The sequence below is a fragment of the Chelmon rostratus genome, chromosome 13 (genome assembly GCF_017976325.1).
Source record: "Chelmon rostratus isolate fCheRos1 chromosome 13, fCheRos1.pri, whole genome shotgun sequence".
In the NCBI taxonomy this organism is placed as follows: Eukaryota; Metazoa; Chordata; class Actinopteri; order Chaetodontiformes; family Chaetodontidae; genus Chelmon; species Chelmon rostratus.
The window spans coordinates 26,054,342-26,078,447 of NC_055670.1; the positions used below are offsets into that span (position 1 = coordinate 26,054,342).

The window sequence follows — 24,106 nt, forward strand, 5'->3', positions numbered from 1 at the left end:
AGACAGCCTCTTGGTTTCTTATCACCCCATCTATAGTACTAGTTTATGTTGTATGTTGGGTTTTCTCGTCCTTTCTTCTAATTTTATGTGTTTTGTGTCCACTATGCTTCACTGTACTCAGAGAAAATGTTTTGCACGGGCGAGGTAGGGTGGAAATTTCTTTGAAATTTCTTCCGTCTTTAAATTCAAGTCTTCTGACTTTGTTTGTTTCATTGTGGATTTTCTTTGTGTCATTTGTCCTTGCGTGGTTCAGTGCTCATCCCAAAAATCTTAGTAAGATTCTGATTGTCATATAATTTCATTTCCAAGTTCCTGTGAAGGAGAAAGAGCCACCCCCACAAGTCAAAGAAGCACTGGTAAAGCCAGCTGCTCCTCAAGAAGGTACCCAACTTCTCTTTTAAATGTGTTTTGGTGTTTATGTGTTTCTTTGTGAGGGTTTTCTATGAGCATTCATTAAAGAATGTCACTCTTGAGTAAAATTGAATCTTTGAAACTTTATTTGGAAGAAACCTGACTGTTACTCAGGTCACTGAAGAGAGTGAAGTACTGTGGAAGGAAAGAAAGAAAACAAGGTCATGAACATAGAATAACAAAATGGACTTCGGTTCTTTTTAGTGTCGAGCTCTTGGATCTAGAATGTTAAAATGCTGTATTTGTGGAGAGCTTTCCGATTAATTTCCTGTATACTTTGCACTTGAAGAGAGCAAACCACAGACTGCTGTAAAAGTTCAAGAAGCTGCCAAAAGACCCGAAATCACAGACAAAACCAAAAAGCTGGAGAAGAAAATTAGTCCCCAAGAGGAAACAAAGCCAGGTATCCAGACAGTAATTCTAAAAGAATTCATGCTAACACCATTTTTCAGAAAGACTGTTTGGTGATACTTTACAATACTTCAATTCACTCTTTTGTATGCTTGAAGTGACCAAACCACAGCCTGCCTTAAAGGCCGAAGAACCGACCAAGACAGTTGCAGAGGAAGAAAAACCAGTCGTAGAAAAGATAGCTCCTGAGACCGGTAGAGGTATTTATACTACTGAGAGGGAAATGTCTTCAATCCTTTCCATCTTTTTCACATCTAATTTCATGACTGCAGATGTTGACTATGTAACAACCTACCTGTGTGTTTGTACTGTTGTTGTTGATTGGATTGTCAGTCCTAACTGGGTCCCTACAGTCTGACGCTGTGGTGTTTGTTGGTCATTGTTGGTCTTTCATGTTGTGTGTCATGTGCTTTTGGTCATTAATTAATTGACTTCCAACACAAGCATGCTGAGTTTGTCCTTGGTCGCAACTTAATTTCAGCTCTTCTTTCTCATGATACTTTTTCACGCTATTCAACTAAATGATGTGATATTGGACTACTCCGCTTTGCATCTCAGTCACAACTTTATCACATGTCATCCACATTCAGTATTAAAATATGGATTATTTCTGGATGTGTTTATGACAAATTCTCACCTTTTTGTAAGCTCTTCCCATTTTTAAGTCAGTGAATTTGCTGATCGTGATTAATTAAATGGCCCTATTAACAACTTTCTGAACTATACCTCTGTATTAGATGAAACCAAGGGACCCGTCCAAGCACCAGGGGGAGTCAAGAAAGGTAGGAGCACCGATTACCACTCCCTTACCTCAGTACCCATAACACACTGCAACTCACAAGACTTAACCAGCAAATATAAAGGTACACCTTTGTGCACAATAGGGCCCCCAAATCTAAAAATTCAGTCCATTGTTGTGTTTGAAAGCATCAGTTGGAGATTTGGGGACACTATAATGCACAAAAAATTCAGGGAGTTGACAACATTATCCACTGACTGCCTTATTATATACAAGTGAGAGCAAACTTTGAAAGCTTTTTAAAATTATTTTAAATCTATATACAGTACATATAGTATTTGTTTTTCTGTAGTATCCTGTGGAAGTTGCCTTTTCTTGTGTTTGTCTTGTTTCCTCTTTTATGTCTGTTTTATGTTACTGTTGTCATGTGATTTTTTTTAATTGGCTTCATATTGAAACTAGTGTGTATAGTAAGTCTTAATTTAAATTTTCTGTATATTTTTATTTTTATTTTCCTTATTTTACGAGTGTTAAGCACATGTTTGTGCTTGTACTCGTACTGTATTGTGCTGGCAGTTAATTGTCAATAAGTAATGTTGAACCTTTACTGCCTCAGAAATGGTTCTGCACAAAAAAGGTAAAATTCAACTGGAAGAGGATGGAACATTTGAGATTCCTACCTTGAAGAAAACAACCAGAGTTGTGAAGGAAGTGGAAGAGGAGCAGGAGATTATCAAGCTGAAGAAGATTCCATCAGTTCCACCTAAAGATGCGGATGAAGTGCAAAAGCCCCAGAAGGTCACCAAAGCTACAGTCCTCCATGTTGAGGAGATGGTGCACAAAGAAGAGGCTGTTGAAATGTCAGTTGCCACCAGGAGATCTGTAGAGGAGAAGAAACCCCGAGAGAAAGGAGAGGTGGTGAAAAAGCCAGAAGTTGTGAAGCCTAAAGAAGAGGAACACAAAGAAGCTCATAAAGATGCTTGGACCCGCCAGAAACCCATCCCAAAGGATGAGAAACCAGATGATGAGATTTCTCTGAAAAGAACTCCCAAGGCACCAAAGCAGGAGGAACCTGCCCTGCCTAGTGCAGGCTTGAAGAAAGTGAAAAAATTGCCTTCAGATGAAGTGGAACTAGAAGCAGTCAAACTAAAACCATTTGAAAAGCCTGTTAAACCAGCTGAAGAACCAGAGAAAGATAGGAAGGAGAGGCCAGACAGGGACACTGTGCCTTTCCAGAAGGGAGAGAGGATCCCCAGAGAACTGGAAACCAAAGAACTTCCTAAGAAACCTGACAAAGCTCCTCCAGAGGTAAAGGAACCACCAGCCAAGGTGCCAAAATCAATAGATAAAAAGAAAACTCCAGAGAAAGTGCCCGAGGAGGTCAAAGCACCCACCAAGGTGAAGAAAATCCCAGTACAGGACCAAGAGATAGAAAGTGTCAAGCTGAAACCCTTCTCTAGGCCTTCCAAAGAGGCTGCAGAGCCTGAAAAGAAACCAGCAGAAGAGAAAGAGAGGAAGCCAACTGACGACCTTCGCCGTCGACGCACAAGTCCAGATGAAAAGCCAAAAGAACGAGAGCCAGAGGCTGGACCAAAGAAACCTGAGATCCCAGAGGCTCCAGAAAAGAAGCTGGAGAAACCAAAGCAGGTAGAAGCAGCTCCAGCAGAAAAGACTGTGTCTCCTGTGCCAGCTTCTGTTAAGAAACCTGAAAAGGTTCCTGAGGAGCCCAAACCTCTGCAACTGAAGAAAGGAGTCATACCCAAAGCGAAAGAAGAGAAGGAAGACGTGGTTCTGAAGCCTGTGGAGCAGCTCAAGAAGGTTGAGCTGAAGAAGACACCATCTCCGAAAGTTGAGAAGCCTAAAGAAGCAGAGGCAGTCCCTGTTGAGAAGAGGCCAAGTGTTGATAAACTTAAAAAGACACCTAAAACTGTTTCACCTAAAGACTCTATTGAAGCTGTGACTCTCAAAAAGGTCCCAAAGAAACCATCACCAGAAGAGGAGAAGGCTGTAGAACCAGCAAAGCCTGGTAAAGACAAGATCCCCCTGGTGAAGGAGGTTTCTCCTGGAGCTGTGCAGATGAAGAAGGTCGCCACCCAGCCAGAGGAGGAGGTATTTGAAGAGGAATATGAGGCTGAGGAAATGGAGGAGCAGGACGAAGAAGAGGCCTGGGGCTGGGAGCTGGTTCCCCGGGACAGTTACGGTTCAGAGGACTGGGAAGGTGAAGGAGAGGAAGGTGCTCTGGAGGTTCCAGGGGTGACCAGGAGAGGTGAGATGGTGGCAACCCCAATTAGTTGGGTGACGACTGAGAAATCCTTTCCTCCATGCCCTGAATCATTTCTACCCATTCCCACCATCATGCCTCCATCTAAATCGTCTTTACCTCATCATTTCTTCAGTGTGGCCAGATTTACGCCATCTCTTTCTTGTATTTATGTTAATTATCATTCTGTGTGTCTGGTCATATTCACTGCTTTCTGTCATTTGTGTGTCTGTCATCTCATTACCATCAGTCCAGCATCAATTCATGCCATCTTTACTTTTCTGTTCGTTTTTCCATCTCTTCATCAGTGTTCAGTTGTAATAATACATTTTTCATCGTCTGATGTTTTGTCTACCTTCATTTCATCATCACATCATTATTTCATATATTTACCATCACTATCATTTCATATCTTCCCATTCAACTGAGTAGACTTCACACATCTCCCGGCACTGGCATGTTTGTCAAGACATTGACGTATGATTACATCATGTACAGCAAATTAATTTTGATTGTTTCTGAACAGAGGGGCAACCAGCAGAAGAAGCAGGACGAGGTAGAGGAAGAGGGCTGAAACGTAAGTCTGTTACCTTAATATGTGCCTTAATAAACCTGTGAACTACACCTTTAAAGGTTATTAGGCTAATACATTCTTCATCTTGTATGGTGATGCTACATCCTCCTTTCCTATTCCTGTGAATTGATAGTTTGTCTGCAATTTGTATTTCAGCTAAGCAGACCCCATCCCCGGGAGAAGGCAGGGGCCGCGGCCTAAAGCCTGGCGGTAAAGGTACACCCCCGCCAGACGAGCCCTTTGGAGGATTCAAGCTCAAAGCTGTGCCACTGAAGTTCATCAAGAAGCTTCAGGACATCGTGCTGCAGGAAGCCGAGTCTATCGGCTCATCTGCAGTGTTTGAGTGTGAGGTCTCGCCTTCCACTGCCATCACTTCTTGGATGAAAGATGGCAGTAACCTGCGTGAGAGCCCCAAGCACAAGTTCACTTCAGACGGCAAAGATCGCAAGTTGAACATTATTGATGTTCAGCTGTCTGACACTGGTGAATATACCTGCGTGGCCAAGAATGCTGGCAAGGAGATATCATGCACAGCCAAGCTCATTGTTGAAGGTACTTATATATTTTTCTGCCTTCAAATTAACAGCAAAGATATGTGTCCTGAAGACCAGAAATGGTATCTATCGTAATCCTATTTATGCATTTGACAATTTTATCTGCTTACAGAGCTACCTGTTAAATGGATCAAAGAGCTAGAGGAGGAGACTTCAGCTCTGAAGGGTCAGCCTCTATATATGACCTGTGAGCTGAACAAAGAGAGAGATGTGGTATGGAAGAGGAATGGTGAGGTCCTGAAGAAGAAGGAAGGCAAGGTTCAGATCAATGTCATTGGTATGCAGCATGCTGTGACCATCCAGAACTCCACTGAGGCGGACACTGGTTCCTACTCATGTGAAGTGGCCGGCCAGGAAGATGTCAAAACTACAACAAATGTTAAAGTGATTGGTAAGCAAAAGAAGACATTGTACAAACCTCTGAGCACAGTAACATACATCAATATTGGCACTTTCCAGTGGAAGAGAACAGGGTAGGAATGACTGTTGTATGATGGACACTGATTCAGTAATGTTTATTTCCAACAGAAATCATCAAAGATTGGATTGTGAAACCACTGAGAGACCAGCATGTGAAGCCAAAGGCTACCGCTACATTTAAATGTGAACTCTTCAAGGACACTCCCAACTGGAAGTGGCTCAAAGGAGAGAATGAGGTCACTCCCTCCGACAAGGTTGAGATCAAAAAGGATGGAAAGGAGCTGACACTCACCATCAAGAACTGTCAGCCTGAGGACGTAGCAGAATACGCCATGGAGGTGGAAGGACGCCTCTATACCGCCAAGCTAACATTAGGAGGTTTATCTCTCTACTTACTTACCTTTCTTTGAACTTGATTTCTCAGATACTTCACTTATCTTTCAATTAATAGGTTGATATTTATGAGTACTAATACAACCCCTTTCTCAGAGCGGGAGGCTGAGATCCTGAAGCCCCTGGCCAGCGTTGAGGTAATTGAGAAGGAAGATGCCACGTTCGAGACAGAGATCTCTGAGGACGATGTTCCAGGGGAATGGAAGCTCAAAGGAGAGGTTTTGACCAGATCCCCGGTAAGACTGGATGGTCTTTTTTTTCCATAAAGTGTTTAAAGTCGTAATGCATGTATTTCTACACTGGTAGTGTGTGTGTGTGTGTGTGTGTGTGTGTGTGTGTGTGTGTGTGTGTACTGTAATCCATTCGATCTTGTATCCATCAGACGTGTGACATCCAGATGGAGGGTACGGTCCGTAAGCTCACCCTGAAAAATTGCCAGTTGGATCAGGCCGGAGAAGTGTCCTACCAGGCCCTGAACGCCATAACCAACGCAATGCTCAATGTCAAAGGTAAGGAAGTACTCACGCTATCCAGGATCGGAGTTACAATGGACCATGGATTTAGGATATTAGTTGGAAAAGTAGAGGTGTAAGGTCCGTGGGCAATGAAATAAAGCTTTATGGCATGGGAATGCGGACCTTAGATCTTTACGTAATCGGGTTAATGAGTCAAATTCATTATTCGCGGCATGCTTTGAGACTTTTTGCAGCTCGGGAAGACGAGAAGGAATTTTGATGGGATCCCAACTATTTCCAATGGTGGAAATGGTGTCCTGTGTCTGTCGTTCAGTTTGTTGTATTGTCTGTTCGATAGAAAATGCAAAGCTGTCTGGTGTTCTGTCAGTTCGGACATTGCATGAAAATTTATGTCGTAATGTCACTCTACCGTATATTCATACTGTCTGTGATTAAATGTTTTATGTTGAGTCTGAGCGTAGTGGCCAGTTTATAAGTCACAGCAACACCATGTTCATGAATGGGTCACTCACCTTGACATGACATCATATGTCTTAGTTTTACCAAAGATAGTACAGTTCAGTAACTGTTCGATTTAAGGTTAGACTTGAACCAGGTTGATTTCCCCCAACAACTGAACTGAGCCGAGGACTTGATGGAAAGCGAGTAGAAAGAAGAATGGCCTGAAGAATGAAGATTCTTGTTGCATCCTGATGAAACTGAATTTGATGCCAGCTGAACAAGACGACGGCCTGGTCCTTCTCTGTGACAAGTTTTTTGGTGAATGTTTCAAACATAAAGAATCTTTGTTACCAGCGAGACTGCATTCCTCGATGACATCATTTTAGCCTTCATCCAGAGTATTCAGTGCCATACTCCAAAACAATCCCAGCAATGTGATGTGGCATTATTTTGCTCTGGGACCTGCACCACCTGAAGATGTTTCCAGTCGGTTTTCTGTAGGGTAAGATGGGATGAGTTGTGTACACCATCAATGGGCCACAATCTGTTTGGCAACAAGCACTGGTGTGGGGTCTCCGTGTCAGTATCCCTTGATATGTCTGTGGAATGAGTCTACAAACTATTAAAGCCTACAACCTGGTGCTGTATACAGGAGGGTAAATGATAAACTGGCCACTTGCTGTAGACCAGGCATCTCAAACCGGTTCCACAAAGGGCCGCGTGGCTGCAAGTTTTCATTCCAACCAAGGAGGAACACACCAGGCTGGAATCAACTAATCAGCTGATCTCAGTCTTCAGCTGATAACTAAGTGATCCCTTGATGTTGATTGGTTGGCCTGATGTGCTCCTCCTGGGTTAGAATGAAAACCTGCAGCCACGCGGCCCTTTATGGAACCGGTTTGAGATGCCTGCTGTAGACTGTTGTGCTGTGTTTGTTGTGTTGTTCATGTACTGTGCCTGTGTTACCTTACCCAGAAATCGAAATGGACTTTGTTGTTCCGCTGAAGGATGTTTCTGTGCCTGAAAAGAAACAGGCTAAGTTCGAATGCACCATCACGAAGGATGTCTCAAAGGTCATGTGGTACAGAGGGGCTGACATCATCACCCCAGACCAAAAGTATGACATCATCGATGATGGAAAGAAGCATATGCTGATTATAAACGGCTGTGAGTTTGATGATGAGGATGAATATACAATTGAGGTTCTGGGCAAGACCTCAACAGCTAGACTCACAGTGGAGGGTAAGTGCTGGGTCGCCATTACTGGACAAAGCTAGCAGAACCATTATTATTATGACTCAATTCACTGAGTTGGTTGCCTCCTCTTTCCGAACTAAATTATATGAATATGCTTTACTAACACAATTATAGGTATCAGGCTCAAATTTATCTCGCCAATAAAGGACCAAACTGTGAAGGAAGGCAAAACGGCTCGGTTCGAGTTGGAGCTCTCTCATGAGAACATCCCCGTCACCTGGTTCAAGAACGACGTTAAAATTCACCTGAGCAGAACAGTCGTCACTCATGTGGATGGAAAGAAACATGCGCTAGAAATAAAGGAAGTGACTCTAGATGATACGTGCCAAATTAAGGCTGAGGCTAAAGGAATTCCTTCCATGGCCAACCTGACGGTCATAGGTAAACCAAAATTACCACCTGTCTTCTTTCTGTCCTCCCCTTCTGGTGTCTTTTTCTTTTCTTTTTCCTCATTCACCACAGCTGTACGATTTTTCCATGTTTGTGTCAGTGAAGGTCCACAACGACTGTAATATGTATTTGTATGACATTGTTTGTCTGTGTCGTAAGAAATTGTCTATCTATGTCGTCCATTTTTGTTCGTTGTCTTCTTTGACTGTCTTGTCCTTTGTTTGCCTGGTATCAAACAGTCTATGTGTTGTGTATGTGTCATGGATAGTGACCCAAAAATTTCCCCATTCCAGAGGGAGATGCGTACTTCACAGTTAAGCTGCAGGACTATACTGCAGTGGAGAAAGACAAAGTGATTCTAGATTGCGAGCTCAACAAAGATGTCGATGTCATGTGGTACCACGATGAGGCTGAGATCAAGACCTCTAAGATGGTGGCCATTAAGACCGAGGGCAAACGCAGAACCCTTGTCATCAAGAAAGTTGCGAACAAAGACAAAGGACAGTACGTATGTGATTGTGGAACAGACAAGACAACAGCAGTGCTTCACATTGAAGGTAAAGACACAGATTTTGTTTTGATTTTTGGTACTCACTTCCATTGAGGCAACTTCTCCCGTCTTGACGCCCCTCTAAGATTTACCCTTCATCTGCACTGCATCCTAACCCCACCTCAAGCGGCATCATCTTCTTTTATTTTTTTTGGCAGTTTCTGCACTTGAAGCACCTTTTTTCATCACTTCTCTGTTCAGTCCCTTCTTAAAATCCACTGTCGACATCATCTCATCACATCATCTCTAGTGAAACACACTACAAGAGTTTCCAGATAAAGGCTTACAATGACGCCACGTGTATTCAACTCTGGTCATCCCTCTAATTTTGGGGCTGATAGTCCGCTCTTGTAGTGTTCTTCCATCATAACTTGTGTCTTTTGGTCTATTTTATCGTCTGCTTTGTGCTTTGTGTGCTCTTGAAGACATGTCTTCAGAGAGTCCTCATGGTTCCTATAACGGAACCATCACTCTTTGAAGAAACAAACCCCTTTATTGTTCTTCATTGGCTTTTGAAGAACTGTGGCACCTCAATAATCTAAAAGGTCCATATAGACCCAAATGACTCCTCAGACATTCCTTTTTGGCAATGATGTGTCCAAATTAATTGACTTGGTGTTGTAGCATCTACCTTAAGTACCAAAGTCTCCTCTGCTGTCCCACAGACAATCAAAAATCAAAACTGGACCGTCACAGTATTTTTGCTATCACTGTTGGAGCCAACGTTGAAAGCCATTTGGTTGTTTATGGTCCTATGGAAAGGTAGCTCACAACACAATGAAGGAAGTTTCTGTAAAGTGTCAGTTGCCAAAGTAGAAACTTTACCTCAAATTATGAGTCAAAGTATACCTTGACAACTCGGTCTGTGCCTGTCTGTCGTCTGTGTTTGTATCTATGTATGTGTATGTACATGTCAACATGTAAATGTCTATACGTCTTCAGTAAGAACTTTGTCCCCTCTCTTAAACATCAGCTCGCCACATCAAGGTGGTTCGGCCGATATATGGTGCCGAGGTGTTTGACGGAGAGACCGCTCGATTCGAGGTCGAGCTCAGTGAGGATGATGTCCACGGCCAATGGAAACTGAATGGCGAAGTTCTCAGTCCGTCTGCCGTATGTCTCATTAAAATACATCTCAGCAGATATTCTTTTGACTGTGGTTGGATTCACTTTCATTTTCACTCAGCCCAGACTTGGATTTCGTTGAGAATCATAATATTAAAAAGTTCTTGTTGGAAATCATCATGGTTAAGACAGGAAGTATGTGAATGTTGGTCTCTCTTTAGCAAACAGATGACAGTGAATTGACCACAGCATTTCGCACATCACTTTTCCTTGAGTACTTGTGTTTTTGCTGAAATGCTGAAGTTTGTCGGGCTATCTGCAGGACGTTGAGATCGTGGAGGACGGTGCCAAACACACTCTGGTCTTGTACAACTGCAAAGTGCCTCAAACAGGCGAGGTGGTGTTTACTGCCGCCAACGCCAAGTGTTCTGCTAACCTGAAAGTGAAGGGTGAGCTGTCACTTCCTCACTCTACCTTGTTTTCAAAAGTCTTAAAGTATTTTCCAAGCACAGCGCTGTGCTCGTGGTTTTCTTCTTTGAAAATGAAAAGGGAGCACACAGATATTCTTTCTGCATCACTGTCACATTTAAATTTTGATCACTTTTCATTTTATTCCGAGTTTTTCTTGTCTTTTTACTTTTCGGGTGCTGCAGTTTCAGAAATAACCAGCCCATAACCACTTATGTGGTTTAATAAAGTGTAATCGTGATTTAAATGCTATTACATTGTTTACACAGAGAACATCATTTTATCTTACGTGTAATTTTCTTTTGGGCTTCTGTCTTTTTTCGATGTGGCAAGTCACTGCCCAAACACAACTTACCGTAATTTTTTGGCTATGAGCACACCATCTGTGCCTTGATTAACTCATTCCATCTGAATCAACAGAGCTCCCCGTCTCGTTTATTACACCACTGGCTGATGTGCACGTGTATGAAAAGGATGAGGCACGGTTTGAGCTGGAAATCTCTAGAGAGCCCAAAAGCTTCCGTTGGCTGAAGGGATCTCAGGAATTGTCAGATGATGATAAGTTTGAACTCCTGGTGGAGGGGAAGAGACACACTCTTATTGTAAAATCTGCCAGATATGAAGACGAAGCCAAATACATGTTTGAGGCTGAAGATAAGAGGACATCTGGAAAATTGATTATCAAAGGTAAATGAAGTCAGACCATTTCAGATTAGGGATGGTATGATGTGTACGTAAGGTCATACCTAAGTCTGAGCAAAACCTTGGCTTGATGTGCTCTGTAACTGGTGTGAATGTTTGCCAAAAGCCTTTCAATGACACAATCTCTCAACAACATAGGTTGTATGACCATAAGTATGCAAACAGCCTGGCCACGTATTTTAGTGTACTTTTTTGTGGGTCGGATTTTCTTAGTTTAGTCTAGACCTCTTTACTGTACTGTCTCCATAGAGCCCTGAACTCAACCACATCCAAAACCTTTGGGAAGAACTGGAACACCAACTGTGACCCAGACCTGATCACTCATCATCATCAGTGTTGGAGTCATTGTTATAGCAGCAGCACATTAATGCCCACAGTCTCACAATCACATGTACTACTATTTAACTGGTAGCAAATGTCCACAAACTATTGGCAATGTCCTGAATATCCTAACAACAACGGGCCAGATGTCCATTAATTTTACTGTGGATTTTTATGGTCTCCATTCCTAATGATCCATCAGGCCAAAATTTCCACTTGTGCTCCGTCAAGATTTTATTCATCTCTTACCTGTCCTATAGCGCCACCCTCGGGACACATTTATTTATTTTAAGATTGCTAAGGGTAGATAAATCATCACCACACTTTCCTCTTGGAGCTGTAGTGAACGCTGCAGCCTCTAGGTAGCACAAGGGAGCTTGCGTCTAACTCAGTTTTACTGGTCCTGTAGTTCTACAAAGGCTTTCGGCAAATATTTATTCCCTACACTTGAATGAGTCAAGCAAAGGGAAAGCAACCGGCAAACACGCTGATCTTACATTTTGATCACAGAGAGTGTACGCCACTTTTTTAGGCATGGCCTTTTGCACTCGTCACCATTGTAGTCTGTATGTTTTGATGCCTTACCAGCTACGTTACAACTCTTTATTGAATTCCCTATCTGTATATAATTTCTGTTTGTCAGGTATTCGCCTTGAATTCATAAAGCCGATTAAAGATGTGACAGTGAAGGAGCGTGAAACTGCAGAGTTCAGTGTTGAACTCTCTCATGAAAAGATCCCTGTGGTCTGGTACAAAAACGACGTTCGTCTGCACCCCAGCAAGGTGGTGCACATGTCAGAGGATGGAAAAGTCCACACCCTGGCCTTCAAAGAGGTCACCATCGATGACACCTCCATGATCAAAGTCGAGGCTATGGGCAAGAGCTCAGAGGCCATGCTCACAGTGCTCGGTTAGTATCAGTTTCAAGAAGGATGCAGCAGAATTTCAGAGACGATTATCGAAAGGATGAGGTCTACAAATTATTCCCAAGACATCCAGAATTGATTTCTTTCTTTCTTTTTCGCGTTATTTCCATGCTTTTATACCATTGTTTTGAACTGGTTTATTACTGGTTCTGTTTTATGCCTTCTTGCAGAGGGCGACCTGTACTTCACAGTGAAGCTCCAGAACTACACAGCTGTTGAGAAGGACGAAGTGATTTTGACCTGCGAGTTAAGCAAGGCCGCTGCCGAGGTCAAATGGTTCAAAGATGGTACTGAAATCTTTCCCTCCAAGAACGTTCTCTTCCAATCAGATGGCAAGAAGCGCATGCTGGTCATTAAGAAGGCAGCGAAGAGCAGCATGGGAGTGTACATCTGCGACTGTGGCACTGACAAAACCACAGCTGACCTAAACATCGAAGGTAATACCTGCCGCGATCCAGCCCCTCCCCCAGACCACGGTCAGGACTGCAGAATCAGACCCCACCCATTGCCATTCGCTGAAACCCAGTCTCTTCTGGGCCGCTGCTCGTCTTCCCTCCATCCTTCATTACTGAGTCCTGTACTGTCTTTCTGAATGTTTGTAATGTTATTGATGTATAATCGTAACACTTGAGGATAATCCAACCCTATAGATCTCAAGTGATCATTCTAACATCCTAACTCCGACATTGTTACAGTCTCACAGTTAGAAAAAAGAAGTCTTTAGATAAATTTTAACAGCTGACCAGAACCTGAACCAAGCTGTTTCCCAGGAACAGAACTGAGTAAAATAGTTTATAAATTACCTACTGACCATTAGTTGTAATAAAAATAGAACAATTTTCAAAATCAAAGAAAAGCCAAGCAGACAAAACAAAAAATTAGCTTCACTTACGTTCTTGTATTCAGTTTAACTCATGATTTTTGGTTGTGATCTAATCATACCAAACTATAAAACATTTGTAAAGTGTTGATTTCAAGCTAGTTTAGAATTGCTTAGTATGTTCATTACTACGACTTCTACTATAACTACTAATAGTAGTAGAAATAATACTGATAAATACATTCTAATATTAATCTTATTTTCATGGTATTCTTCCCTTGAACAGTAGTTCAGAAATAAGCATCTATAATTGAGTTATAATGCTTGATGATATTTTTCTAGAGTGTCTGCTGGCGGTGCAGAAATGTTTTATAGGGTTGGGTTATTGTCAAGAGATACTCAGTGTCTTCCGCTTTTGCAAACTGTAAGTCGCTCTGAAATAGAGCGTCAGCTGCTCGGCCAAACTGTCACGTCTTTATGTCCACTGTGCTTGTCCTCGACCGATCATCAGACACACAGCTGTCTTTTTCACCGCATACGACATTATTTTCACTCGTTCTCAAGGTTCCCTGAGAGACTTCAGTCAGCTTCGCCTCCTGTGTGGTTTATTCTAACGTCTTTTCAAACTCTGCAGAGCGCGACATCAAGTTTGTTCGCCCGCTGTACAGCGTGGAGGTCACAGAGACCGAGACAGCCAAGTTCGAAACGGAGATTTCAGAGGACGACCTTCACGCCACCTGGAAACTGAAGGGGGAGACCCTCCACCCATCTGCCGTAAGATTGAGCACTGTTATAAATAAAGGCGTCTTTTTTTTTTAAATTTAAACCAGAAAAAAGCCACTGGGGTCAAATTAATTCCACTAGTTCTGACATCAGATATCATTTTGCTTCAGGAATGCTCAGTTTGAAACTCAATTACATCAAATCAACTTCATTCATCATTTTCCGGGACTCCTCTTGTCACACTCTCTTGTCGCCGTGTCTCAAAGTCGAGATGAAGAGATTCTTTTGATGAGCAGATTTACACTGTGGATTTTTGTTCTCAGGATGTGGAGATCAAAGAGGAGGGACCCCGACACATGTTGACCCTCTTCAACTGCAGAATGGGAATGGCCGGAAGTGTTGACTTCTCGGCGGCGAATGCCAAATCCTCAGCTCAGCTCAGGGTTAAAGGTGACAGAACTAACACAGTTTGTGAAAACATTTGCTGGTAGTTAGCTAAAAATCCCTGAAACCCTTCCTCTTGACAGACGACACTCTTGTTTCTGTTTGGGTGAGAGTGACACCTGCACTGTACTTCCACATGCACGCTGTCACCTAATGAACCAGATTTTGTGAATAATTTCATGCAAGAATTTACATGTTGTTGTGAGAGACATGAAACCCAGCATCTCCTTCATCCTGATCCGTCATCCAGAAGAAAAAGTGGCCAACATCACTTTGTCACTTGGTACTTTTCTGAAAAGGTTGAATCTTTACCATAAAAAGGTGCCATGTTTAGCATCTTTTTATAGGCAACTTTAAAGCTGCGTTCAGTACATTATTTCCTAAGATTTGCACCAGTAAGACATGCATTTAATATGTTTTACAGTGCAACAAAACAAAACAAAACTGTCTTAACATGTCATCATATTTAAAGATGTTTTTTATGGAACTACAACCTAACTATGGCCGCCATTTAGACATATTCTACATAAGGAAGCCTAAAAATGCCTTGTTAGGGTTTATGATTTTAAAAAAGGAACTATCAAAAGGTGAAATCACTTGTTCAGACAGACATTTTTTTGGAGTGCATGTAACTTTTAAGGCATTTTTAGAAATCCAGATCTGGTTTCCTTCCTGTATTCCTGGACAGATTTTCATTGTTACCGATATCGTAAAAAATCTAAACGTGAGAGGTCCCCGTCAGTCTGCAAAGATGACTCTGACAGAGCAGATAAGGACTATAAACACTTCACACTGACAGCCTGGTGATTAAATGAACAGTCCAGCTCTCAACTCGCTGTCACTGATGTTGGCAGACAGCCTTTAACTGGCTGTGAGGGGCTTTAAGTCAGGTATGTGAAGAAGCCTGTTGTAGATAGTTGATGCTGCTTGTTAATCTAAAGTGACACCCTGGATCTCAGTTACTGAAGCTTCCACAATATCAGTTACATGGCAGCATTACAACACAGGGCGACTGAACCATGATGTCGACATTTTCTACAACAAACCCCTGCCGGGAGCTCCACATTCTCCTTTTCTAAGAAAATTGCAGGCAAGTGATTGACAGGAGCAGATTGGCTTCCCCTGATGCATTTGGCAGAGGTGGGCTCTCAGCCAATCAGGCACCTTGGTTATTTTAGAAGCCGCATGCCTTATCTAGAGCAGGATTGCAGTGATTGGCAGGGGGGAGGACACGACCCTGTCCCTCACTGGTTTCTGCCTGCCGTATACTTCTGATGGCAGGTCGTATGCTAATTAGCTTGGCCCCCCAGTGCCAAGTCCCAGGGTGGCTAGTTTCAGTTGTCCTGAGGGCTCTCAGCGGCCTGCCTTCAGCTCAACCACACCATGAGGATTAGCAACTGAGGATTAGCCATTTCTCTCTGGGGATTTTTGGATCTGTTAACCTGTTTTGGGGGACGGGCTAACCATGTCTTCTCCCCAATCCAAAGCACGTGTGATCGGCCTGATGAGGCCCCTGAAGGATGTCACCGTGACCGCCGGAGAGACGGCTACCTTCGAGTGCGAGCTGTCATACGAAGACATCGCTGTCGAGTGGTTCCTGGGGGGTACAAAGCTGGAACCAAGCGACAGAGTAAGTCCGAACACACCGGATTGAGTCCTCACAATGTTTCTGTACCACAAACAGGCTCACTGATTGATTTACATCTGAAACACTCAAGATGTTGACACTCAGTTACAAAGTCTTCATGCACCCCATGAGTCCAGGCCTCGTGGTGATTCTGGTCCAGAGCCGGGGGCTTGTGTTTTCCCCTCTGTTTGTACACAATGTTCGGTTTTCTTTGTGTCACGCTGCTTCGGCCTGTCTTCATATAAGGGCCTGTTGGTGGAGGTCCTGGATTCCAGCTGAGCATTCGATCCTGGTTTTGAGATAAGGCAGGCAGGGAGGCTTTTCTGCCCTGCAAGCGTTTCTACAGGGTTATTTTTAACAGCTGCAGGAGGTTGAGGTGCAGGGCAGGTGGCAACAGGAGGTATTCGACAGCTTCGGTTTTAAAAACACACGATGCGCTGTAAATGATTCAGCTTGCGTTGAAATCGTCGCATCTTTGACGCTGAAATAAGAGTTAAAAGGACGTGGTGTGAGTCTGGGCCTGGACGTGACATCCAGTCGTAACACAAGATTAGTTTGATTATCGGATGTAACCGGAGAACTCTGAGGTTTCCAGGGACACATGATCTCTCTGTGGGTTGTGCAAGTGTGATTTACTGCATGTTACATGGCCAACATGGGTGGAGATTCACACGCTACATCAACACCTTCATCAAATCTCAAACTAAAGCCACTAGTTGTTGTTTTTGCTTGTATTCTTACATAAACTATTCCTGGAAATCTCAGGCTGAATGAGTTGTTTTGTTTGATTAATGGCTCATCTTTGCATCAAAGATTTGTATCCTGGTTTTCTTTGGCTGTGCTTTAAAGTCAGGGTCACCAGCAGGGATTGGTGTTAACCGGCCTGTAGTTAGACTTTATGTTTTGTAAGTAGATTAGCATGAAGATCACTGAGCTGAGTCTCCTTAAACCTTCTCAACTCTCGCTTTAAAGACTTTAGTTTAAGACCACAGAACTGAAAATCATCCAGAGACATAAAGCTCGAAAACCAGGTTCAAAGCTTGGTGCTTTAATCCTGATTAGTAAATAAAACACAACAGTTTGTTTCAGTGAGAAGTTCACACCATTTTTTGTGTTTTTAACTGATATTTATGACATGTTGTAAGTGAACAGACCCCCACGAGACTGATACAACAACAAAGCGACTCAGCCTGTCACCCAACAAACCCACCCAAATGAACTCCTGCCAACCCTCAAGCATCTGGCAGGTTCCAGTTAAAACTGAATGAATAAATAAAAGATCCAACTTTGACTCAAATGTAAATATATGAAGGAGGGGTGTATCAGTTAAATATTTTACAAAAATCTAATAATTTGTCTGCAGACCTGAAGATACATACCTTTACTAGCTTTAATGCTTTTTATTTTAATCTGTCCCAGTCACTACTGAGACACAGCCGGTCTATCGCTGCTTAGACACTGAGCTGCTCAGCTATTAGCATAGCATCAGAATCAGAATCTGCTTTTTTGATGAAGCATTGACCCTTGAAACAAGAACTATTTCACTTTACTGATCACCTACAAGGTCTATCCCCAGTTCTGAAGTGTAGATCAGAAACCAAATGGGATTGCATTTACCATCATGGATCCTGGTGTGCTATGTAACCACCAAGCATGTAAGTGTGATTGTTTGGCTTTTAACTCATCAGCACTTATTTGATAAAGGCAAATTATAAAAATTATCATAAATTATATTATAATTAAAAGTACATGATGATTTGTGTTGTGTTAGTTTTGCTTTTCTTAAATAAACAAGGAAGTTCAATATGAGAAATCAGTTGTGTAGCTGTGGGCTCAGACGGCTCGATGTGATATACAGTCTGGGGATGTGTGGTAAAATCAGCTGTCAGGTGTCAAAGGTCATGCAGTTTAAATTGGGGGAAGGAAAGCAGCTGTCTGCATTTATTTTAGCTGTCAGGGTTCAGCTGACTGAACCTGTGTGTGCTGGAACCAAAAACTTTACTCTTAATTCAACTCTGTCTGTCTAACCTTTCAAACAATACTTATAGATAAAAAACAATATCTCACTGGCCCTGAGGGTATGATATAGTCCCCCATATTACCTAAATGATCACATTACAGCCATGCGGAGGAAGTCCATGTGATGTTAAAAGAGGTTAAATGGCCAGCATGCCTTTTTATAAGTGACCATAATCCCACCCCTAAGGGACCCTCTGAAAGAGCTGAGGAACATTTGACCTAATATAACGTGTTGCTGACAAAGTTCTGGTAATATTATTGCAATTAACATGTCACGCTACGTGGTGCCATTAGCTATTAAGCGTTCAGCGACTAATAAAGGTATCAAGTGGTTACGCCTGTGAGACACAGCTGAGGGAAGAGAAAAATTAAAAGCTTATCTGACCCCTTTAAAGCAAACAGGTAGTGTTCGGGAAAGGTGAAACCCTTCACATATAGACTTACAGAGCCTTACAGACACTGTTCACGGAAGGTAAAGTCTACAACTGGCTGACTGTATAAACCTGACAGGTGGTTTTCTAGGAATGTTAATAAGCTTTACTAACTGACTGTTGAACCTGACGGGTTGTGTTCAGGGCAGGGTAAACCCCTCACACAGCCTGACTTTGTTGAATCTGAAGGGGTTGTTCAGGACAGGTAAAAACTCTCATGACTTACTGGCTCTGGTGAACCTGACAGGTGGTGTTCAGGGAAGGTCACTTCGCTCGATCTGGCTCTGTAAATCTGACCAGCAGTGTTCAGGCTAGGTTAAACCTCTTAGTTACTAACTCTGTTAAACATACAGGCAATGCTCAGGGCATGAGCTATGGACTCTGTTGAACCTACATGCAGTGTTCAGGGATGATTTTGTTGTACCTGACAGGTGGTGTTGAAGGCGGAGGGTAAAATCCACAGCCTGACTCTGCGGGACGTCCAGCTGAGTGAAGCTGGACAAATCAAACTTACCGCCAAAGACTTCCAGACCGAGGCCAACCTCACCGTCAAAGGTAAGACAAGTTCTGCTGCTTCTACTGCACACTGATTATTGTACTGATCTTCTATCTGTAGTCCACCCTGGAAGTTAGCTGTGATCAGGCATTAAAGCGTAACGTTAGGCCGCCTTGCTTCAGTGATATAGTCCAGGGACTGTCACAACACTGTGACATCACTGTTAGGGTGGTTACAGGTGATTACAGGTGTACCAGAGCACACTTCTGACCAGAGGAGAAGCACTTCTGTCTTAAAACAGCAGATTTTCAATGGAAGTTGTGCATCTGTTTTTTTTTATAAGCAGAGAAAAGAAGTTTACTGTAATATTTATTTAATTTGTTCAAAAAGAAAATCTCCACAAATTAAGACATTATACTACAATTTAACATTGTTATAGCTTCATAATTTGCCTTTGAAATAAAAAAGTCATCATTTAAGTCAAACATTTTACAGATTTATCGGTCCACATGAAGCATGTTTAGTTTATCAAACTGTATTGCAAATACAATTCAAAGAAAATGTCTCAATATTCTGTAATCAAGACTTTAGTTTGTGTAAGACCGGTAATGTGAGTATGGATATTTAAACTATCTGCAGATAGAACTTTACACATGGATGTGCAGTGTGACAGGTTCAGCATCTTAGCCAATGTGTTAATGTTGGCAGGTGGAGATGCTGCTGCAGGTTTTTATTTACTGAGCTGAGGGAGAGTGAGATGAAAGAAAACTGCTGCATTGAATTGTTAAGATGCTGCTCCAGTTTAGCAGAGTAGAAACTAAACAACTGTGTTTTCATGTGTGTTCAGAACCGGCAGTGGAGTTTTCGAAGCCTCTGGAGGATCAGACGGTGGAGGAAGAAGCCACCGCCACACTTGAGTGTGAGGTTTCCAGAGAGAACGCAGAGGTACAATGGTTCAGGGACGATCAGGAAATCCGCAAGACCAAAAAGTATGAGATGATCATCGATGGCCGCAAGAGAACGCTACTCATCCATGACTGCACTCTGGAGGACTCAAGGACGTACACCTGTGATGCTAAACACTTCAAAACTTCCTGCTTCCTCAATGTTGAACGTAAGTACAGCTGTGAAGAACAAAGGGGAACCTTTATGAGACAAAGTTCTAGTGAAGGAGCCCTCCATATGAGTAAAGGGACAATTAATTAGAGTTAAAGATCCCTGAAATGATTAATGGGACCCTTATAAAAGCAGAAATAGCCCCTATATTAGCTCTATGAGACTAAGGTGAGGTAAGGCACACCTCAAAACACATTAGGAATCCCTTGTTCAAGTTAAAAAACCTTTTATAAGACTTAAGGAACCTGCTCAAAAGAGTTAAAAAGTCTTTGAGTTCAGGAACCTTTTGAGGGTTGAGGAACTTCCAATTAGTCATAAGGAGCTTCTACATAAAATCAGAAACTCACCCCCTCATTGGAGGTAGGAACCGCTCAAGAAGAAGGAATCCCTCATTAGAGTTAAGGGATTCCTTCAAATGGTTTTAGATTTGAAGTATCCTGTGTAAGAGATGAGGGACCTCCAAGAAAGCTTTAGAACCCTCCATAAAAATTAAAGAATGTAAGAAAATCCCTTTAAGGGGTCCCTAAAAAAAATATTAGAAATCCCTCAGATGAGTTAAGATACCTGCATTAAAGCCAAAAAACTAAAGACTAAGGCAACCCCTCAGAGATGGCGGCCCTTCATAAAAGTTGAATGAATCACCTGTTTAAGTGAAAAGTTAAGAGTTAAGGGATCCCTAAAGTCCTCATCCTGGAATCCTGGAGGATATACTGTAACTGTAAAGGAACCCTTTGAAAGACTAAATAAACTTAAGGAGGACTTGTTAGACTAATATAACTCATAATTAGAGTTAAGAAATCCCTTGTTAGAAGTAAAGAACCCCTCAGTAAATTAAGGAACCCTCATAAACACTAAAGGACCTCCTCACTATACTCAGGAACCTTTTATTAGATCTAAAGGTCCTGATTAAGGTAGGGAATGAATCACCCTGTTAACCTTGTTCTTTATGTCACAGCTCCACATGTCGAGTTCTCGAAGCCGCTGCATGATGTCGAGGTCAGAGAGAAGGAATCTGCCAGGTTTGAGTGTGAAGTCTCCAGAGAGGACATCAAAGTGAGCACACCAGCTTTGTCTGTTTGTCTCGACAAACTATGAATAAAGGTAGCATTTAATATAGTTTTTCAGTTTTTAACCTTTCTGAGGTCTTCTCATGCTTCTCGTCTCGCAGGTCCGTTGGTTTAAGGACGGAAGTGAAATCAGAAAGGGGAAGAAGTACGAAATTGTCGCTCAAGGTCGCCAACACATCCTCATCATCCACAAGTCTGTGTTTGATGATGAGGCTGAATACGAATGTGATGCCAAGACCTCCAAATCCTCCGGCATGCTCACTGTCGTCGGTAAGAATCAACCCACAGCAATCACATGGGACTACTTACAGTTTCCTCTTTATCCTCCAGCTGTTCCTGCTCTGAAATGAGTTAGTTTTTAAAACTTTTAACTTAAAATGTTGTATTCCTTCGAAAGAAGCTTTTGTCAAGCAGCGTTTGTGATGGAGGCGGAGGCTCTTTTCTGTCAGTGTTGTGGTGGCGTTCAGTCGAGATCTGACCATGTTTCACCGCTGCGTTTGTTTGCAGAGGAGGAGGCAAGGTTCACCAAGAACCTGTCCAACGTGGAGGGAACAGAGACAGACAGTGTGAAGCTCATCTGCGAGGTCTCGAAACCCAGCGCTGATGTCACCTGGTACAAAGGAGACCAGGAGCTGCCAGAGGGCGGCCGCTACGATCAGATCGTGGACGGGAAGAGGAGGATCCTCCTCATCCAGGACCTGAAGATGGACGATGCAGGAGAGTACAACTGCAGGCTGAGTCCCAGCATCAAGACCTCCGGAAATCTCAAGATTAATGGTATGGAAAGAAAACAAATGTTTGTGGTGATTCGGTGTCTGATAATTGTGCTGAGCTGAGAAGCTGCTCAGGTTCTTTGTCTTTGTCATACTTGTCAGAGGAAGACATTTTGAAATCCATCACACTCAGTACAGAAACCCACTGATCTCTCACCGTGTTTCAGAACTGGCTGCTGAGTTCATCTCCAGGCCTCACAGCCAGGAGGTGGTGGAGGGCGAGAAGGCCGAGTTCACCTGCTCTGTCTCCAAGGAGACCTATGAGGTCAAATGGCTAAAAGACGACAAGGAGCTGGAGGCCGGAGACAAATATCAGCAGGTCAGCGATGGCAAGAGACGAACGCTGGTCATCAAGAACTGCGAGCTCAAAGACGAGGGTGGATATGTGGTGATGATCGGAACGACCAGAGCCAGCGCCGACCTCACTGTGCTCGGTACGCACCACCCACAAACTCTCATCTTATCAAAAGCACAAGATGAAAATGTTATTATCCCTAAAACTAGACAGATACCAGCTGCGATGAGTAACAACGTTTTACATCAGCTTAGTTTAGAGATGCATATCAAAAACAGCTTAAAACCCTAAACAAAAACAATAGCATTCATTCATTTTAACAAAGTCACGATTATTTTAGTTGGTTTATTCAGTTAGTTCATGTTCCAGCTTTATTTTTTGTTTTCTTATTTCTTCTCAATTAACACATTTTCAAATTAACCCTTAAAAGATGAAACAAAACTGAACCTTAGAGAAACTGTGTATAATTCTCTTTGTGTTTTGTTTTTTTTAATCTTTTTTAACTTAGTTTGACACAATTTTAATCTTTTCATTTGTTTATTTGTTTAATTTGACAAAAAAAATTTAAGCTTAATTTTAGATAAATTTCAACTTACAGTTTGGTCATTTTGCAGCATTAAACAAATCATCTCATGGCATTTAAATATGGAAACGAAATATAATTTTATTTTTGTTTGGTTTTACTTGATTCACATTCTTAGTTAAACTTTTTGTTTTCCTATTAACTTTTTTTTTAATTATCTTTATTTAATTTGTATTAGCTAATTATCTTAGATTCCTGATTTAAACATCTTCTTTATCATCAAATAATGCTTTAATTGTTCACATTCTAGCTTAAATTTAGTTTTCGGTCTCTAACTTGTTTAATTTTTTTTTTCATAATTTGGCTACGACTTGGCTAAAGTTTACCTCACTCTGATGCTCATCACTGTCTCTGATGGTTTTTCCTGCAGAGAAGCTGAAGATCATCACGCCGCTGAAGGACACGGAGGCCAATGAAGGCCAGGAAGTCGTCCTGAACTGCGAGGTGAACACAGAGGGAGCAAAGGCCAAGTGGCTGAAGAACGATGAGACGCTGTTTGAGAGCAGCAAGTACGTGATGGTCCAGAGAGACAACGTCTTCTCCCTGAGGATCAGAGACGCCCAGAAGGGAGACGAAGCCAACTTCAGCATCACCCTGACCAATCACAGAGGAGAACAGGCCAAGAGCTCCTGCAACTTCTGCGTCAAAGGTCAGTGACTCACAGTGACAGGTTCATAAATCCCTTGATATTGTGATGTAAAGTGCATCCAACTAGAGTTATTAGATTTTATTCTTTCTGCTAGAGTTGAACGTGTGTCTGTTGTGATGTTTTGTGTTGTTCAGAGGAGAGTCTGAAGATCGTGGTTCCTCTGGAGGACATTGACACTCAGGAGAAGAAGACCGTGAGCTTCTCCTGTAAGGTCAACAGGCCTAACGCCACTCTGAAGTGGATGAAGGCTGGAGAGGAGATCGTCTTCAACAAACGCATCGTGTACAGAGTCGACAAAGACAAGCACACACTGACCATTAAAGACTGCACGCTGGCCGACGAGGGCGAGTACACCGCCGTGGCTGCGGACAACAAGTCCACTGCAGAGCTGATCATTAGCGAGGCGCCGACAGACTTCTCCGTACAACTGAAGGACCAGACCATCACCGAGTTCGAGGACGCAGAGTTCACATGCAAGCTGACCAAAGAGAAAGCTGACGTCAAGTGGTACAGAAATGGACGTGAGATCAGAGAAGGACCGAGGTACGTCACCACGGAACAGTCAGATCCTCATTTATTAACTCATCGTTTGACCATACTTTGTTTAACACTTCAGAACTTTATTTTAAAGACCCCGAGAGGAGAGACTAATGGAAAAGCCAGAAAACTTAGCTTTCATATCAGATATATTTCTAACTTTGATCC

General features: G+C 42.5%; 1 protein-coding gene across 1 annotated transcript in view; it reads left to right on the forward strand.

Annotated features, from left to right (window-relative positions):
- LOC121616391 (titin-like) overlaps positions 1-24,106 on the forward strand; it is a 210,465-nt gene that overhangs the window by 91,089 nt on the left and 95,270 nt on the right. The window contains exons 93-122 of the mRNA XM_041951134.1: positions 310-381; positions 701-814; positions 921-1,016; positions 1,560-1,604; positions 2,178-3,827; positions 4,348-4,398; positions 4,552-4,947; positions 5,062-5,340; positions 5,478-5,747; positions 5,859-5,998; positions 6,145-6,271; positions 7,655-7,921; positions 8,051-8,317; positions 8,620-8,883; positions 9,850-9,989; positions 10,264-10,390; positions 10,830-11,096; positions 12,076-12,342; positions 12,529-12,795; positions 13,813-13,952; positions 14,225-14,351; positions 15,833-15,975; positions 18,854-18,977; positions 19,766-20,032; positions 20,990-21,087; positions 21,203-21,371; positions 21,609-21,878; positions 22,042-22,308; positions 23,123-23,401; positions 23,536-23,944. Of these exons, the coding sequence (XP_041807068.1) occupies positions 310-381; positions 701-814; positions 921-1,016; positions 1,560-1,604; positions 2,178-3,827; positions 4,348-4,398; positions 4,552-4,947; positions 5,062-5,340; positions 5,478-5,747; positions 5,859-5,998; positions 6,145-6,271; positions 7,655-7,921; positions 8,051-8,317; positions 8,620-8,883; positions 9,850-9,989; positions 10,264-10,390; positions 10,830-11,096; positions 12,076-12,342; positions 12,529-12,795; positions 13,813-13,952; positions 14,225-14,351; positions 15,833-15,975; positions 18,854-18,977; positions 19,766-20,032; positions 20,990-21,087; positions 21,203-21,371; positions 21,609-21,878; positions 22,042-22,308; positions 23,123-23,401; positions 23,536-23,944 (7,399 nt within the window). The remainder of the gene's footprint in view (positions 1-309; positions 382-700; positions 815-920; positions 1,017-1,559; positions 1,605-2,177; positions 3,828-4,347; positions 4,399-4,551; positions 4,948-5,061; positions 5,341-5,477; positions 5,748-5,858; positions 5,999-6,144; positions 6,272-7,654; positions 7,922-8,050; positions 8,318-8,619; positions 8,884-9,849; positions 9,990-10,263; positions 10,391-10,829; positions 11,097-12,075; positions 12,343-12,528; positions 12,796-13,812; positions 13,953-14,224; positions 14,352-15,832; positions 15,976-18,853; positions 18,978-19,765; positions 20,033-20,989; positions 21,088-21,202; positions 21,372-21,608; positions 21,879-22,041; positions 22,309-23,122; positions 23,402-23,535; positions 23,945-24,106) is intronic.